Raw genomic sequence first — 19,538 nt, 5'->3', positions numbered from 1 at the left:
TGCGATGTGAAAGATCATACACAATTTATTTTCCAGCATACTTTGTATGGTTACTTTACCTGTACAAAGACAGGCTGCAGTTCTCCGGTGATGCGGTGTGACAAAACTCAGCCTGGCAGTGCTGTGGGTTGACATGATGTTCTCATTTAGGGTCACTTTTTCTTCACAAAATTTCCAAGGGCAATCCAGGCCCGAACACAGCTTGAGGAAAACGTTGAGTATCCGGACGCCCAAGGTCTCTTCAAGGTCAGCCACAGAGGAGTTGATCTTATGGAGTAGGGCTCTGGTTGAATGCTGAGAACCAGCAGACTTTTCTACAAGCAGCAGCACATCAAGGTTCAATGGAGGATCAGACGGTTGCAGGCTAATAATCTGTATGTCATTTCTTCTGACTCCCAAGGTGGTCCTCAGAGCCCTCTGAAAATTGCGCCAATAGTCACCGATGAACTCCTCTGGGGCAAGGTTGGCAAAACGGAAAGCTATACTGTGGTTCAACAGTTCCTGCGTGATTTGTCGGATATGGACTGAAATGATAGCGGCGGTAGTAAACTTTCCATCTGTAACAGTAACGTTCAGCAGATATTGTCCTACATCTAGCCTTTTGTGAGCTATCACCTTACCACCTGTGCTAGAGACAGAGAACACCGAGTCCATCTTGGGATCCAGGTGGTACGTCAAAGTGTCATAAACATCTTGATCAGTTGCATGTACTTTTCCAATGACACCGCCAGAATATTCCTCCCCAAAGGTTGTGATGAAGATTTCCAAGGGCAGAATTGCTGGAGGATGGATGCTTTCCTCAATGACCCTAATGTCCACATAAGTCAAAGATGACAACTGAGGTCTTCCATTATCAGCCACCTAGTGGAAAATGATGCACAAGCATTGAGTTTCTGCTCAATTTCATCAGCTTTTAACTAGAAGCTTTATATGATTATTAAAGAGGTCAAGGTCTTTAATGAATGCTTTGTACAGAAGAACTGACCAGCAAAGAGCTGTCACATTAAAATAGTGCAATTTGCTTCCAACTTCTTGATCGCAATTAAGAACCATCCATGCAGGTGCGGAGCTCCAACTACTAGAACTATTTCCAAAGAGTTGCCAATGGTTCTTGAAGAAGCTACTGCTAAACCTGCCACAGTGTTTTATGGAAAATATTAGCAATGAAGTAACCTGTTTCAACAGCAGATGGCACTTTGAAAGCTTTCCTCCCCTTCGAAATCCAAACTCAAAGAAAGCTATTCTTTTCCCAGGAATCACAGAGCCACACACAAAACTATTCAATGAATGTATTTCTTGAGATACTGACAAGTTATCCAATTACGAATCTCCTAAATATGTTACTACACACGCCATTAAAATCAGAAGTCATCTATTTTGAGATTAGGAAGGAATTCTCTCCACTCCCTCCAGTTCAACTTAAAAAGTGGTGAGGTTTTTGCCCTCTTGAGCTGGTGCTCTGAACTCTTAATGCGCATGACTTAAGAGATGATTCCCACAAATAACAGCAGGACCCTTATTGAAGCAATTACTCAGATGAACAGGGTGCAGCTGGAGAAACTTATAATTTACATATTCAGGGGAAAGGAGCCAGGATCCTGCATGAGCTCACTACTTGAATGCGGTAGTTGCCTCTCAGGGTTGTTGTGAGGGCAGTACGGAGAGGGGAAGAGTCATGTATTTCCCCTGGAGTTATTTGAAGGGAAGGAGAGATATAAAAGCAAAAATGAATGAATGAATGAATGAATGAATTTTGTGCAGGTGCATCTGCCACAGGAAGAAACCTATGCTTACAAGAAGTTTCTTTAATTTCCATGCCATGCCTCAGTCAAGAGCAGTACTGGGTAGTGAAGTAGTAGCTTTCAGTATAGTCACAGTGAAGTATACTTCAGATTAGTGTTAACTGAATTATACATTCCACACTAAATCACTACTTGGAATATGAAGCAGCACTCACAAATATTGTAAGTTCATCTGGAAGCCTTTCTCTTTTTCACTGATCTATAACTCACTCTGGGAGCTTTATCAGCTAAGAAGTGGGGTAAAATGTTTTAAACACACACGTATTCCCTTCCCCATCACAAATGTTACAATACATTTCAAGCACCATATTGTGAACACTTTGCACCTTAACGTGAAGAAAATAATGATCCTTCACTTTGCGTTTTAGTTGAATAGCGGTTGTAAGTACTCCTTGTTGAGTGATCTCAAAAGCGCTGTCTTCATTCCCACTGACAAAGGTGAAACGGAAAGGTGGCCCATTGTGGGAAGAATCCTTGTCTGTTACCATCAGCTGCTGGACATTAAACCCAATTGGCTTATTTTCCTATAAAAGAAAAAAGAAGAAGTTGTAGCAGCAAGTAAAGTAAGCAAAAAATAATCTGTTCACTCTTCTTATATACTAGATGACATTGCTTAGGTAGCCAAAACAGCTGCAGCCACACAAAAAATGGGAGTTATAAGCAAATTCTTGGGAGTACCAAGATTTCAAGCCCCTCTCCCCAAAATAAAAACCCCAAGGGGAAAAAAAGGCCCTATGGGAACAACTCCTGCATTCATTCCAAAAACGACATGTTTTTGAATTTCCATTCATCTGAAGCTTTTTTTACCCTCGTACCTACGGGACCGCCTCTCCTGGTATGCCCCACAGAGAAACTTACGGTCTTCAAATAAAAACATCTTGAAGGTCCCAGGCCACAGAGAAGTTAGGCTGGCCTCAACTAGAGCCAGGGCTTTTTCGGCTGTGGCTCCAACCTGGTGGAACACTCTGTCACAAGAGACTAGGCCCCTGCAGGACTTGACATCTTTCCGCAGGGCCTGCAAGACAGAGCTGTTCCGCCAGGCCTTTGGCCAGGGCACAGCCTGACTGCCTCCCTCGGCAATCTTCGCGGAGCTCTGGCCCAATGGTGGCCAGTGGCTTGAATTTAATTAATTTATAATGAATGGTTTTAGAGTGTTGTTTGTGTTGTACTTTTGTATTGTTTTATTGTTGTTAGCCGCCCTGAGCCCAGCTTCGGCTGGGGAGGGCGGGATATAAATAAAATTTATTATTATTATTATTATTATTATTATTATTATTATTATTATTATTATTATTACTTTAACTCAAAATAATATGCACTTTATATAACTAAAAAAATGTAAATAAGAACAGTTTAAACCTAAGTTGTTTAAAATCGAGCATATTTATTAAAAAAAAATAAAAGCTTTTGAAACCCCATACTCCACCCCTCCCCAAAAGCCCCATCCCAACTGAGCTTGAAGAAATTGGAAAACAAAATATGGTGAATTGAGCAATGGAATCTGCTGGGAAAGAGAAGGACAACCTGGTATCAAGTGAGTCCAACTGAGAGAGAAAGAAAGACGTGCTGAAAGGGATAGGGAGTCAGGTGGAAAGTGGTCAGTTTTATATCTCTGTGTTCCTATCTCTCCACTGTTGTCCTTTGCTCTGTCTCTTTCTTAGAGAAAGGAACACAAGAGAACAGAAGAAGAGGCACACCAATATAAAAAAGGTAGCAAGAACAGGATATCAGGTTTTTTAGACAGACATTGGGTTTTTCCTTTCACATTACATAACCTGGCTCAGTTATATGCTGAATGCCACTAAGTACCATCGAGCCACCAGGAAAAGACACCCTGGAGAAACAGAGCAAACTAATTTACTGACTTGAAGAAAAAAAAGGACATCTTAACTTTCTACTTTTCCTGTGATTTCTTTCTGATTAATAGGTTATACTAGCATCTTCTAAATGACCAGGTAGATAATATTATGTGAAAAAACATAACAGGCTGTATTCAATTAACATTTACCCAGAGTAGATCCATTAAGATCAATGAACTTATAGTTAGTCCTGTCCATTAGGTCTCCTCTGAATAAAAGTTCGCTCAATACAACCCAATGCCTGTCCCCAGGAAACTTAAATTCTGCTTTAAGAGCCTACTTCAGATTTCCCGAGGAAAGGGTTTTTTTAGGGTACTTAGACCTGCTAGGGTAGCTCAGCTGGTAGAGCATGATTCTCTTAATCTCAGAGTTGTGGGTTCAAGACCAACACTGGGCAAAAGATTCCTGCATTGCAGGAGTTTGGGCTAGATGATCCTTATGGTCCCTTCAGTGGGACGTGGGTGGCGCTGTGGGTTAAACCACAGAGCCTAGGGCTTGCCGATCAGAAGGTCGGTGGATCGAATCCGCGCGACAGGGTGAGCTCCCGTTGCTCGGTCCCTGCTCCTGCCAACCTAGCAGTTCGAAAGCACATCAAAGTGCAAGTAGATAAATAGGTACCACTCCAGATGGGAATGTAAACGGCGCTTCCGTGCGCTGCTCTGGTTTGCCAAAAGCGGCTTAGTCATGCTGGCCACATGACCCAGAAGCTGTATGCCGGCTCCCTCAGCCAATAAAGTGAGATGAGCGCCGCAACCCCAGAGTCGGCCATGACTGGACCTAATAGTCAGGGGTCCCTTTACCTATGGTCCCTTCAAACTCTATAATTCTATGAGACTCTATGACTAATCTCAATCTCTGTGCCTAGAGCCTATGAGAGGCCATGGCAGGCACATAAAGAGAAAATGAAAGGGGGGGAAAATGCATGGGAATAGTTGATTCACTCCACAGTTGGGAGGTCACTCTGCTGCAATTTCTTTAAAACGGCCACTGCTGAGGTAGGCTGGAGAGCAGAATGAAATACTGAGCTGACCTATTAGGACAATTCTTATGTGTAAAACAGCTGAGAGCTAAAAGATCCAGGATTACTTCCTGCCTGTGTTGTAACCTTCTTGTGAAGTAAATCTCTTAATCTCTCTGTCATTCCACTTCCTATCTGGTTAAAAGGAGGACAAAGCTCACTGTCTCCCATTCTTTGTCTGGTTCATACATTTATGCTGTAACCCTATCGTGTCCGAGGCAATAGACTCGGTTATGTTGGCACAATTAGAACCTCTGCTTCTGTGACTTATTTTTGCCATACTGAAATCAAAGATTCAGCATTGTACTGTGTTGCATTATTATAAGAGGAATGGATACGTTGGGCAAACTGGATTCAATTCCACCAAGCTGTTTCTTTCCTAGCCTACTGCACAATAAGCTCTCTGTGTACCGTTAAAAAGTAACCCCCAAACCATTTATAAGAGCACATTCGCCAACATCTCTCTGCTGTTCTTCAGCTCAATCAACACTACCAGCTCTCTCCTTTCAAAGTGCATCTACACATCATTGTTGGTCAGTGAGTAATGGAAAATCCAAGATTCCTTCCCATTCCAATTCCAGCCTTCAGATGAGACTGTACAAACTTGCTTCTTGGTGCATCAGTTTAGATTTGGGAGTAAACACAAGGCTGTTAACAAACTAATCAAAGGGTGCCTATTTTGATCACCGCACAAGGCCCCTGCAAATTGTTAACAATTGCCACTCTTGATTACTCGCTAACTACTGCTTTCCAGCAAATCAACATTACGGAATCAATGAAGTGCTTTTCGTAATATGGAGGATTCAATAAAGCTGCTTACTGTAAAACAGTAACCCTCCACGATGTGGTGTGCGCCTATGCCCTGCTTTTGGAAACACAACTTTCTTGCCTTCCCCTGCTGTTCATGGATGAAATCAAAGGCATTTTCTCTCCCAAAAGTTGGGCTTTTGTAAAAAGTACCAGCAGCGCCATGCTGTAACATCCTGCACAAAACTGTAAGGAACAGGGAGGGAAAAAATACCCTCTTTCTTCTCCGAGGCTGCAACATGGGGTAATTTATTTCCCTTCGTGTTTTTTGTTTTTCTTTTTCTTTTCAGGAGGCATTTTACAAGTCCATGCTCCCAAAGTCCAGTGCGCAGCATGGGGGGAAAGAATGGGAAGGAAATGAAAAATCATTTTGCTCAAAAGCACGGGCTTTTGCAGAAAACAGCAGCTGTGCCTTGTTGCTGCCTCTTGCAAAAACCTAATGGGAAGAGAAGAAGGCCACCTCCTTTAATACCCATTCCCCATGGAGAAAAGCAGCAGCAATTTCTTTCCCTCCTCCCATTAGCTTTTCTTGCAGGAGGAAGCTGGAAGGCATGGCTGGCACTTTCCTGCTCAACTAGTAAGAACAATATGACCTCTTCTTTCCTTTGCAGAAAATGGTGGCAGCGGTAGGGGTGGGAGATAGCTTCCATCCCCAGAAGCTGTGCTTTGACAAAAGGCACCAGCTTCGACTTACCTCTTTTGCTTCCTGCCAAACCCCCACAGAAAGGAAATAAAAGAATACTCCTTCTGGGGAGCAGAGGGGTGGTTTCTTTCCTTTCTCACTGGGTTTTTGTAGGACACAGCTATAGAGACGTGCTGTTTGCCCTGTCTTCAAAACCCCACCAAAAGGACAAATACTTATTCCTTCCCTGAATTACCTGTACCAGCTATGGGAACCAAGGCACAGAGGGTTCAGTGATGACACAAGTGGTCTGGCTAGTAAGCCAAGCCAAATTTTGCTTACCATTACCAGTATTATCAACTTCCAAAACTTCAAACTGAAATAAAAATATTAACATTTTAATATACTACAGGACCAGTGCTTTTCTTCTAGAAAAAAAGGTCACGGTACTGCATATCCTTAAGTACCCCCAGAGAAAAAAGCACTGCCCAGGACCTTGGTGGCAATGACCAAGGTGTGGTCCTCTCCCTGACAATCCACACAACTGTGTTTCCCATTAGCGTGTCTGTTCTCTATGTGATATATAAATTACCTGGATAATGATGCTGTAGTTCTCCTTGGAAAACACTGGTGGGTTGTCATTTACATCAGATACATCAATATTAACTGTAGTTGTGTTGACTCTAGGTGGGTTTCCATTGTCAGATGCTTGAACTGTCAGAGTGTAACCAGAAACCTTAAGAGTGAAGCACATGGAGATATTAAGAAAAATAGGCAATTAAAAAAAGAAATTAAACAATATTAGAATGTACATATTCTTATTGCTGTTGCATTATGACATTTTGCATGGCCTATCTGGGATCTTATACAGTGAGAGTGCTTGTTGTCTTCACACATTTACTGTTTAGACATTATCTGCACATCATCTCTGCTTTCCTATCATGAACCCAATTCTCTAAACCAGATTTTAAAAAACATGATACAGTCTCCTATGCTCTTATTACACAGTTTCCCTCCATCATTTCCTCGAGATGTCCAAATCAGAAAACCATAGTTACCACCTTGCTTCCAAACTATGATTTGAAGCAAGATTACAAACCTTGGTTTAGAGGTAAAGATCCTAATTGCAATTTGTCAATTCTGTTGTCACAGCAAAATATGGTAGGAGACAACTAGGATGTGGAGAAGGAAACCCACATGTGAGGAAAGGAGGGAGGGGAGGAAGGAGCATGCAAGACAAAACACAATCCTAACCCTGCAAACCACAGTTTAGGAGACATGGACTCATGGTATCTGAGCAAAGTTACAGTGGTGCCCCGCAAGACAAATGCCTCGTAAGACGAAAAACTCGCTAGACGAAAGAGTTTTTCGTTTTTCGATGTGCTTCGCTAGACGAATTTCCCTATGGGCTTGCTTCGCAAGACGAAAACGTCTTGCAAGTTTGTTTCCTTTTTTGTAAAACCGTTAATACCCAGAGTGCATTGCTTGAAGAGGTGCAGTTGCGACTTGAACTTCGAGGAGCAATACATAGCACGCGGTGTGGTAGCCTTTTTTGAGGTTTTTGAGGTCTTTGGTGCTTTTTGAAGCTTTTCCAAAACTTCTTTTGCATCCATTTGGTAAGTTAAACTTTTAAAACTTTTTTTGGGTTTTTTGGATTTTGGGTTGGGGTGTTTGGAATTCAAGGACTTGGCGTTGGGGAGAGGTTTGCAAGAATCTGGGAGCTTGTGTGGGTTTTTTCTGCATTTTTATGATTTTCTGTGACCATTGGGCCATGTGGTTTTTTTTAAAAAAAATTCTGGGTTTGAATTTCTGTGTGGTGGGTGGCTGGGGGAACAGTTGGGGAGGGGTTTGCAATTTCTGTGTGGTGGGTGGGTGGCTGGGGGAACAGTTGAGGTTTTTGAAGACTTTGGTGATTTTTAAAGCTTTTCCGAAACTTCTTTTGCAGCCATTTGAGGATTTTGAAGACTTTGGTGATTTGCAGCCATTTCGTAAGTTAGACTTTTAAAACTTTTTTTGGGGTTTTTGGATTTTGGGTTGGGGTGTTTGGAATTCTAGGACTTGGTTCTGTGTTTGATTTTCTGTGTGGTGGGTGGCTGGGTGCTTTTGAATTTTTTGGAAGTTAAGCACTGATTTCTTTTTCTTTTTCTGAGTTTACGAAGGAGCTGTGCTGCCATGGGACCCAAGAAGACTGCTGCTGCAGAGGCCGGCGAGAGGAAGAAGGAGAAGGTGACGCTGGAAATGAAGAAGGAGATCATCCGGAAGCACGACGGTGGAATGCGTGTGACAGACCTCGCCAGGGAGTACGGCAGGAATCCATCGACCATCGGGACCATCCTGAAGATGAGGGAGAAGATCCTTGCGACGGATGCAGCCAAGGGAGTCACCAGGATCATGAAGAACCGCCCAGCTGTTCTGGAGGAGGTCGAGAAGTTGCTGCTCATCTGGTTAGAAGAGAAGCAGTGTGCAGGGGACACAGTGACTGAGGCCGTCATTTGCAAGAAGGCCAAGGCCTTGCACGCAGACCTCGTCCGGGAACAGCCAGGAACCTCAGGCGAGCCAGAAGTCTTCAAGGCAAGCAGAGGTTGGTTTGACCGGTTCAAGACAAGATCTGGAATCCATAGCGTGGTCAGGCATGGAGAGGCTGCCAGTTCTGATGTTCCTGCAGCTGAAGACTTTGCAGCGGAGTTCCTGGAGGTTGTGAAGACGGAGGGCTACGTTCCACAGCAGGTCTTCAACTGCGACGAGACCGGGCTGTTTTGGAAGAGGATGCCCCAAAGGACTTTCATCACACAGGAGGAGGCCAAGTTGCCTGGCCACAAGCCCATGAAGGACCGTCTGACCCTGCTCTTCTGTACCAACGCAAGCGGCGACCTGAAGATCAAGCCCCTGCTAGTGTACCACTCGGAGAACCCACGGGCCTTCAAGAGACACAAGATCGACAAGGAGCAGCTGAGTGTCATGTGGCGATCCAACAGCAAAGCTTGGGTCACACGTGTGCTGTTTGTGGACTGGGTCAATCTTGCTTTGGGCCCTGCTGTCAAACAGTACCTGCTGGACAACGACCTGCCGCTGAAGGTTTTGCTTCTGATGGACAATGCTCCTGCTCATCCTAAAGGCCTTGAGGAGGACTTGTTGGAGGAGTTCAGCTTCATCAGCATCATGTTCCTGCCGCCTAACACCACGCCACTGCTCCAGCCGATGGATCAGCAGGTCATCGCCAATTTCAAAAAACTCTACACCAAGGAGCTTTTCAGGCGATGCTTCGAGGTGACTGACTGCACCACCATCACCCTGCGGGAATTCTGGAAGGACCACTTCGACGTCGTCACCTGCTTGAAGATGATCACCATGGCCTGGAACGGGATCAGCCAGAGAAATTTGAATTGCGCTTGGCGCAGCCTGTGGCCGGACTGTGTGGCACCAAGTGACTCTGATGCACCAGAGTCAACAGTGGTGCAGGACATTGTTGCCTTGGGGAGGACCATGGGACTGGAGGTCACAGAGGAGGACGTCAGCGAGCTGGTGTAGGAGCACGACCACGAGCTGACCACCCAGGAGCTGGTCGAACTGCAGGCAGCGGCTGCGCAGGAGCAGGCCTCACTGGAAGAGGAGGAAGCAACTGAGGATCGGCTGTCCTCCAAAGAACTGAGGGACATTTGCCAGAAGTGGAAGGATGTGCAGGCTTTTGCACAGCGGCACCACCCTGACAAGGACCTGGCACATGACCTTGGGAACACTTATGATATGAGGGTCATGTCGCCTTTCAGGGAGGTGCTGAAAAGGCGGATGAAGCAGCAGACCATGGACAGGTTCTTCAGCAAGAAGCAAAGAGTGGAAGAGGAACCTTCTTCGAGTGGTCCCCCAGAGTCTTAGAAAATGTACGGTACACTTTGTTGATTTTTAAATGTTTTTCTGTCATGTTTAGAAACTTAATTTATTTTTCCTTCAATTTTTGAACTGCTCTTTATAGTATGTGTGACTTTAAAGAGCAGTTAATAAACTCTTGTTGTACCAAATTTGGCTTTGTTTGGACTTTTTTTGACCATAGGAACGCATTAATTGAATTTCAATGCATTCCTATGGGATTTTGTGCTTCGCAAGACGAAAAATTCGCGACTTCCGGGTTGGCGCCATTGTTTAATGGCGGATTCCCTCCGAGCTCCGGAGGGAATCGGCTCCGTAGCGTCTGGGTCTGGCCGCTGCGGCGAAGCGGGGACCCTTAAAATCACAGGCGCGGATGCCTGTGAACACAGAGACTCGGCGGGCACCATTTGCGCCCCCCCAATCTGCGACGGAGCCTTTTTAAAGGCTTCGGAACGGAGGCAGGGTGAGGCGTGGTGCTGAGAGTACTCCCTCGCCTACGGAGTGAAGCCGCAAGCCATAGACAGAGAGCGCCAACTTCTTCCAAGATCGACTGGACTCTAAAATATAAACCCGTGAGTAATACGGAGATTGGGACTTTATAAAAAATTTTTAATTCTGGATTTGGAACGAGCGGGAAGGGGCTAAAAAGGAAGTCACCCCCCCCCTTTGTAAACAATTTAAAGCAAAGGACTGAGCACCTAAGGTCGAAAGAATTTGCTTCTTGTTTTTTTTAATGAAAAGATTTTGATTTCACGGTTTTGACACTATAAGAAGATTTACTGGAGGATAAAAAGAACTTGGGGACTGAAATTTTACCCCCCCCCCCCCAGACCCGGGAACGCCCTATGAGAAAGCCTGGTGTATGGAAGATTTTGACAGCTGTCAAGTGAGCTGTTAGTCAGCTAGCTGTCAGCTGGAAAAAGAAAACATTGTTTCTGCTGTTTCTGCTGGTTTATTTGGTACAACTTTGTTAAAAACAAGGAGGGCTGATACAAAATAACTGGACTTTTGGTTTTGAGCTGAAAGGAACATTAAGGAACTAAAATCCCCCTAGAGGGGGAATAAGGACATTACACTACAAAAATGACTGGAGTATGTAAATTCCAAGCAGAACTAGACAGAGTTTTCGTTCTCTTGGGAAACTTGAAAGATGAATACAATGCTTTGTCTACAAACGTATCATTACTACACTGGACAGTAAACAACAGCTTGGAGCCTGATAAGGACTTGAAACAGGAAGCCTATTTAACTGAACAAATAAATGAAACTGAAAGCGTAGAAACGATGGAGCAATGTGTTGTTTTTGAAGAAAATGAAGGAGGAGCAGGAGATTTGCAGGAGTTAAAGGAGAGTTACAACATGAGGCCTGACATGATGACAAAAAAGGATAATAAAAATTGGATGTGGAAAGCCTGGTCTGAATGGGAATCTGGAAAATGGAAAGATCTCCTCGGGAGGAGACCTGAAGATCTGAGGATTACAAATTGGTTGAAGGTGAAAGCTGGAGCTTTGGGGACATTTGGATCTGTAAGAAATCTGAAACAAGAGTTGGAGCACCCCATAGGCTTTGCTTTTAAGTATGGAGGACTGGCTGGAAGCAACATGGATTCTGTTGGGCCGGAGCCCCTCCGAGACTTGGGGCTTAACATTAAGGACCATCAAAGAGACCGGCGGAAAGGAACTGAGAGAGATATAAGGGCCTCGGACGTGAGATCTCCAGGCTAAATAAATAACATAAAGACTGATGGACATTGGTTGGGGTCTGGAACCGGGAAAAGGGTGGGCGGAGGTTGGGAATCCAAAGGGTGTATAAGGATAATTTGTTTTTTATAATTTAGTTAATGGTAAGGAAATTGGGCAAATCGTGGAAGGGAAATGTCGGTCGACTTCAGGAAAAAGGTTTAAGAATAATTAATGGGGTATAAGTATGGATGTGTGTTTTTAATAAGGTAAAATTGGTTTTTTCTTTTTAAATTAATTGAAAATAAGATTGTTAAAAATAAATGGAGGAAATGGAAAAAAGAAGGAAAGTAAAACAATAGTAAGTTAGAATAAATGTATAAGTTAAGGTAAAGAAATAAGTTAAGGACTTGCTGAACTGACAATTTAAATGGGAATACAAGAAGGGGAGGTGTGAGGAGGTCTGAGAAATAAGGTTAAGAACAATAAGTATCAGAAACTTTTATGTGTTTTTATTGTTGTTTAGTTTTGAATATTTTGTATTTTTGTGTTTGTTTTTTTCTCTTTTGTTTTGTTTATTTCTTGTTCTTGTTTGTTGTGTGTTTTTTGAAAATCCTAATAAATATTAAATTAAAAAGAAAAATTCGCTAGACGAAAAAACTCGCAGAACGAATTAATTTCGTCTTGCGAGGCACCACTGTACTCTCATAAGTACTGCACCTCCTGCTATAATCTTCTGTAGAGAAATGCCCTGTTCACATCTGCTGCTTCATATACACTTTTACTTACTTTTATTTACTGTCGTTACAAAGCTGCCAAACGCAAAACCAATAATACTTAACTGCTGTTGGCATTATCAGCTACAATTATGGATGACATCTACAAACAGCGGAATTGATAAGAAGGGCTCCAAAATCAAAGGTTCTGATTTCCAGATAGGCTTGAGACTTGCGCAATCCCTTCCCCCAACTTAAGAACTGCTTTGAGAGAATAACCAGCCATAACCAGCTCTTTCCTCTCTCTGGCACACTCAGGTCTTTCCCCCAACCTTTTCTAAAATTACCCATTTAAAAACCCCATGGAACAAATGGAGATAATGCCACTCTCTTACGCTTGGAAAGCCATACCTTGAGTCTCAAAACGTAGCAGCTTACCTTCTCTCTGTCGAGAGGTTTTGCCACCTTAACTTCACCCAAGGTGGGGTCAATTGTGAAAGGGCTCCCTTGGTTGCCATCTATAATTGTGTAGCGAATGTGGTTGTTTGAAGGCCCATCAGGATCTGCTGCCATAACCTAGAGGGAATCAAATTCCCATTTTAAAACAAGTCAAGGTAATAGACAAGGGGTGCACTTTCAAAATCTCACGATTTTGGTTTAGCATACTACGGACTCAATGAAAAATGCAATGTTCAAAATGCACAACTGTCAGCTGAATTAGTTTCCCTTTCATTTCATGGAAAATGCATTTGAAATACAGAATATTTTACAATTTTCACTAAAGAATTTTAGGCTTTCCATATAGATTTTTATTCCATAAATCTACACATGAGCATGCACTCTCTATCTCTTTCTCTCTCACACACAAAAATGGCAGGGGATGAGGGAAACTGAATTACATACTGTAATAACTGATTGTTCAACTTCAGCGTCTTCACTGATTACTGCTGTGTAAGTGTCTTGACTGAATGCAGGAGTGTTGTCATTGATATCTGTTACATTTATATTTACTGTCACAACATCACTCAAGGAAGGTGTCCCTCCATCTGTGGCTTCCACTGTCAGATAATACTCCGGGGAGCTCTCATAATCGAGGCTTCCAATAATAAAAATAGCACCTACAAGGGAAAAACAAACAAACCACAAGTCAGGACACTTTTCTGTTCAGGGAAATATGGAGACAAAGGGAACTTTCAAAATAACTCAGTAAGTAATTTCAGGGTCAGCGGCTGCTTCTGCGCTTTCAAATGTCTTTTGTGCCTATCATAATGGACCGCTGCAACTCTTTGCTTTGCGGAGCAAGCAAAATAGCTGAAAATTTGACTCATGGAAATGAAGGCAAGTTAGATCGGTTTGCATATATCCTCTATGGAAGTAGCACAGCAATGCCCATAATTGGCTGCATTCCTTGTTCATGGTGTTTGTCCTTGGAAGTCTGGATATATGATGACTTAGTGAACATTGGAGGAATGACTGCTAAGAAGAGCGCAGAGAGAAGAAACACCCTGCTGTACCTGTAGCAGCAAAACCGGACACCTTCATCTGCCCCACTTGCAATAAAACACGTCTCTGTCATACCAGTCTCTACAGCCACAGCAGACGCTGTAACTCTCCAGTGGTTTGGCTTTACCCCCCGAAGGTCTCCCAAGACAAGACAGATTCCAACAGCGGTACAGAATATTTAATCATGAACAAAACACCCACCATTACTGCCTTTAAAAAAATAATTAAATATATATCACAATTCAGGGTTTATGCAAGCAAATAAATTGAGAACATAAATATATTTCATAAACATGAAGCTTATTGCATTTTGGACTTGTATCTTTTTCCACAAAGAAAAAAAAAACACCCTTACCTTGGGGAGCATGCAGAAATAAAAAAATTAAAACTCAACTGAAAACTAGTGTTAAAGTGTAATAACCATTTTCCAAAACTTTTTAATGTTTTACTTATTTTCTATCTTCTACAGGTTCTTTAAATAAATAGAATCTGAGCAATGTGTAAGTTAAGCTCATTGAATCAGATGTTTTAAGAAGACACATTAATTGGTGAGGGGAATACTAAGTTCGGGTTACCAAATCTGATTATTTTCCCTGCTGCAAATGTTTACCTGTTTTTGAATCAATACTGAATTTCCCATGTTCATTTCCACTGATGATAGAATAGGTGATTTCAGCATTAGCTTCGATGTCCCGGCTAGCAGCGTAAACCTGAAGAACCTCCATTCCAACCACTGTGTCTTCTGATACAGTTGCACTGTACTCTTTGTACTCAAAGACAGGTGGGTTATCATTTATATCCAGAACAGAAATAACAAGGGTGCCAACAGAAGACAGCCTTCTTGGGGAACCTTCATCCTCAGCTTTCAAAGTCAGAGAATACACAGCGTGTAACTCCCGATCCAAAGGCCTTTCCAACCGAACAATTCCAGAGAATTCATCAATAGAAAACTGCCCATCTGCTGAATTTATCAGGGAGTAGTGAATCTTTCGATTTAATCCTATGATTAAAAGGAAACAGAGAACATAACAAAGTTCTTAGTAGCATTTTAAAACGCATTTCTTCAGCAACAACCCTGAACAAACGAACTACGTAAGGTGGAAAATGAACTGTGTAAGATGGGGAAAAGCGAGGAACATGCAATCATCCATATGTTTTGGCTCAATTGTGATAACACACCATACAAAGAACTGCACTAAAGTTTGATTTGTGACCAAGGCGTCCTAAGGAGTGCCCCCACTCTGAGTACCAGGTATCCACAAAAGCATTCCCAGGGGAAAGATGACTGTATTATGAAGTGCATGTCCTGATCCAATACAGAGGTGGACATAAAAAAGAAATGGGATAAAGATATGAGACAACAGATTACTAAAGAACAGAAATGCCAACTGAGGAACAGAACCTGCTGGGAAAGGTGAATAAAGGAAGCTTTAAGAGCTGCTGATTCAATAAAATTGGGGCAAGCCCTTTATAGAGAACACACTTCCCCTGCTCCCTCACCTTTCTAGTGGAGTTTTCTTTGGCTGGCACTTCCCTTTTCCACCTTCCTTCCTTTCTGATGTTGTCAGCTCTGCTTAACAAATGAGCCTCACCAAACTGATTTGGTGTTGTCTGGGGCAGAGACGAGGGGGACAGGGCCAAATGCAAATCAGCAGCTTAAGTGCTAGAATGAAAGTATCTGTGAGATTGAGGAGGCAGGCAGAGCTAATGAGGAAGAGGCCATAGGTTGAATCCACAGGTGCTGGAGGTGTGCAATTCTCCATCCCTGCTACAGAGGACTCTGGGGTGCAGTTTAGGGTTCACTATTTGCACAGGAAGCCCAACAGGCAAGTGCAGAGCCTTACTTTTGCCTTATGGAGCTTGGGAGCACAATCAAGAGCACATCCACCACTCCCTTGCAGCAGTCACATCAAGGAACCCCAGGGTTGAAAAGCACACAACCCATAGCAGCAACTTCTGAACACTAGGTAAGCAACATGGTCGAATAGCAAGGAGGGAGAATGGGAGAGGAGGGAGGGAGAGAGAGAAAAACAGTAGCTGCACCACAACTTCAGAATTTGTTTTGCACATTTACAACCAGGATGTGTTTTATGAAGCACAATCTGAGAAAAGGAGGGCTGAAAATATGAAAAGCAAACTAACAAATATCATTTAGATTTCAGCATTTGCGTTGCATTAAGAATGCAACTCAATAAATCTTACCTGCATCGGCATCTGTAGCTTGCACTCTTGTCAAAAGAGTTTTCACCTCTGTATTCTCAAATACTGTGATGGAGTATGGGTCTGCTGTGAACTCTGGGGTGTTATCATTCATATCCTCTATATTGAGAATAATTTTAGCCTGGCAAAACCTTCCTCCTCCATCTGACGCCTTGACCATAAGAGTATATACTGCTTTCTGCTCACGGTCAAGTGCCCCTAGTGTTTTCAGCTCACCTATGCATGGAAGTAATAAAAACAAAGCAAATAAAGGACTTTTAAAACAAGAGCTGAGCATCCCACAAAGATCTGGAAACGTTTGAGTCGAGCAATCTTTTAAAGAACAAAATTCCCCGTGTGGCATAATTCAGCAGTGATATCTGACATTTAAAGATGGCTGCACACTGCTAACCTGTCTTGAACAAAATGTCAATCTTTTCAGCACATAAGAAGATTATTGTTTTGTAAGGCAGTTTTCTGCAATCCGCTGCCTTCCCGATGTTTCCAGGTACAACTTTCACCAGCTCGTATGGTCAGGGAGGATAGGGCACTGATCAATCAAACTTTCAGAAGAAATAATGGCACAGCTTATAATATCTTCTGAATATTACCTGTTTCTGGACTGAGCATGAAATCTTCTGCTCTAGGACCGTGTAATGTGTAAGTTATTTCTGCGTTGGAACGAATATCTGCATCTGTGGCTGAGACCTGCATGATGAGTTTGCCAGGCAGGGAATCTTCTGGGACAGACTCTGTGTACAATGCCTAAAAGTTTTTAAGAGTAGCATTGAAAAAGCGCATTAAGGGAACTAGATCTGGACACTACAGAGATTGCATCATTAAGATTAGATATTAAAAGCTTTTGAAATGTGCAACACAAAACATGAAAGTATATTGTACAGTGGTACCTTGGTGTAAGAACAGCTTAGTTTATGAACAACTTGGATTAAGAATGCTGCAAACCCAGAAGTAGCTGTTTGGGTTTGTGAACTTTGCCTTGGAATAAGAACATGTTCCGCTTCCTGTTGAGTGTGTTCCATTTGTAAATTGAGTCCCCTGCTGCTATGGGAAAGCACACCTTGGTTTAAGAACGCTTTGGTTTAAGAACTGACTTCCGGAATGGATTAAGTTCATAAACCAAGGTACTATCATACTTCTGATTCTCTCACTTCACTGTTATTTCACTGTCTAGTTTTTCACTGGGTTTTTTTGTGGAGGATTAAATAAATTTCCTTGGGCCTGTTTATAACATTAAGTCCAAAAAGTTGTTTATGAAGTGACACAAGGAAAGTGTGGATTTTATGTAGCCCCCTGTGGTAGGGACAAGGCCATGGAAGCTTCTGTTAACTAGAAGGCAGCTTGACTCAAAGTTTTGAACTACAAAGCCTTAAACGGCTCAGGACCGGCATACTTCAAGAACTGACTCTCCCTATCTGAACTAACCTGGACCCTGCATTCATAATCAGAGGCCCTTCTTTGTATGCCTCCTATATGTGAGGTCCGGGGGAGGGGGACACGAGAACAGATATTTTGTCGGTGGCTCCCCGCTTGTGGAATGTTTCCCTAGAGAGGCTTGCCTGGCTCCTTTGTTGCATATCTTTAGGCATCAGGCAAAAACATTCCTCTACTCCCAGACCTTTGGCTAATTAAATCCATAGCTGTCAACCTTCCCTTTTTTGCGGGAAATTCCCTTATTCCAGCGCCATTTCCCGCTGCTTCCTGCTGCTATCCTAGATTGTTAGATATCCCATAGACTGTCCCCAGGACAGGTGAGGCTGCTAATCCCTTATTTTCGAGGCTGCTGATCCCTTATTTTCAAATCTGAAAGTTGACAGCTATGATTAAACCATCTATGGCCTTTTAAGCTGGGGAAAAGGTATTGTTTTTCTTTGTTATTTATGCTATATATATTATTGTGTTTTTATATTGCAAACCTCCCTGCGATCTTTGGCAATGTTGAAATCTAATTAATAGCAAAATATTGTTTCTGTTTTCTAGATATTCCACATAACCGCAAATAATTAACACCGGTATGTACTTATAGGCAGAGGATACTAAAAGCTTTCAAGGATGAGCAGTGGAATTTTTCCCAACTTCCCTTTTCGAAAGTAATTATTTAATAAATTATTTTCAAAATGTAGAATGTATTTATTTGAGTCTGAAAGAAAATGTGTGCACGCAAACCCCATGCTAGTACCTTTTCACAAACAGGGCTGTTGTCATTCGAATCAAGGACCTTGACTTCCACCACAGCTTTTGTTGTGAACATCCCATCAGTAGCGGTGATATTCAGAAGATAATTATCCTTTACTTCTCTGTCCAGAGGTTTTCGGACATAAACTTTCCAGTCATTCTCGATATTTTCTACAGCAAACTGTCCCAATGGATCGCCTCCTAGACAAATGATAGTTAGAAGGCAATTCAAATCAGAAATGGCAAAACGTCATTATAGGGGTGAAGGGAAAAGACCTGCAATAAAATTCATAATATTTACAATAAGTGCAATACATTTATTTAGCAATAAATGCCATAAATTTATTTAGCAATAAATGCAATAAATTTCATAATATTTAGAAAGTATTACTGCTCCTTTGGTAATAAAAGCCTCAGGAGAGCAAAGACTGCATTCCAGAATTCCAATCTTTGCATACAAAGAGCTGTGCTGGATCAGACCAAACTGCCCCTCCAGTATAGCATCTTGTTTTCACAACAACCAGATGCTTCCATGGAAAGCGCACAAGCAAGACCTGAACACAACACTGTCTCTCCACTATGTTTGCCAATTACTGGTGTTCATAGCAACACTGCTTCTGATTCATCCTGTAAGTAGCAAACAGCCCTCATAACTGGTTGCAACTGTTACTTGTGGGAAACTCATAACCAATGCCCTCAGCTCGGACATGTTTTGTGGGTAGGGAATGAGATATGCAACAGCAGGTACACAGCTTGTGTACACAAAAGCTGTATCTTGGAGAGTTGTTGTGTACCTCCCCCCAACACACACACCCTGAAGCTTGCAGTCAATTACTAGCAATTTTGCAAATAAAATCAGCATTGCAAAATACATAACATATATAAAAAGAACCATACTTTTTTCATGATTTATACTTTTTTGGGAATACAATTAATGTAGCAATTATACAACGGTGCCCAAGAAATTATAAATTTATATTGGGTTGGATTATTATTTAGGGTTTGTTTTTTGTTGGGGGGGGGGTTGTAGCAGTTATCAATGCTAATTGGTCGTATCTCTGTGTTTAGATCTTATTATGATTTACGTGGTAATTGTTTCAATTTGGTTGTGTGCTTTTTGATGTGTTTTATTTGTAGTTTGCAACTGCTTCTGTTATATTTGTAATTGTATGTTGTTTTTCATGTTGCAAGAAGCTTTGAGCTTGGTTTTAACTATGGAAAGGCAGCATGCGAATAAACCGATGCAAATACCGTATTTTTCGCCCTATAGGACGC

The 19,538-nt window shown here is 42.3% G+C and overlaps 1 protein-coding gene across 7 annotated transcripts in view; it reads right to left on the bottom strand.

The window, feature by feature from the left end:
• FAT1 (FAT atypical cadherin 1) overlaps nucleotides 1-19,538 on the bottom strand; it is a 131,195-nt gene that overhangs the window by 25,832 nt on the left and 85,825 nt on the right. For all 7 annotated transcript variants that reach the window (XR_008332080.1, XM_053402389.1, XM_053402392.1 and 4 more), the window contains exons 11-19: nucleotides 18,268-18,464; nucleotides 16,682-16,835; nucleotides 16,074-16,307; nucleotides 14,482-14,871; nucleotides 13,272-13,486; nucleotides 12,807-12,944; nucleotides 6,701-6,844; nucleotides 2,129-2,326; nucleotides 60-861 (exon numbers count right to left, since the gene is read on the bottom strand). Coding sequence is in view for 6 of the 7 variants with exons in the window: in XM_053402389.1 (XP_053258364.1) it covers nucleotides 60-861; nucleotides 2,129-2,326; nucleotides 6,701-6,844; nucleotides 12,807-12,944; nucleotides 13,272-13,486; nucleotides 14,482-14,871; nucleotides 16,074-16,307; nucleotides 16,682-16,835; nucleotides 18,268-18,464 (2,472 nt within the window). In the remaining variant the exon portion in view is untranslated. The remainder of the gene's footprint in view (nucleotides 1-59; nucleotides 862-2,128; nucleotides 2,327-6,700; nucleotides 6,845-12,806; nucleotides 12,945-13,271; nucleotides 13,487-14,481; nucleotides 14,872-16,073; nucleotides 16,308-16,681; nucleotides 16,836-18,267; nucleotides 18,465-19,538) is intronic.

The sequence above is a fragment of the Podarcis raffonei genome, chromosome 9 (genome assembly GCF_027172205.1).
Source record: "Podarcis raffonei isolate rPodRaf1 chromosome 9, rPodRaf1.pri, whole genome shotgun sequence".
In the NCBI taxonomy this organism is placed as follows: Eukaryota; Metazoa; Chordata; class Lepidosauria; order Squamata; family Lacertidae; genus Podarcis; species Podarcis raffonei.
Note: the sequence above shows the minus strand (reverse complement) of the source record. Positions and strands in the feature narration are given on the sequence as shown.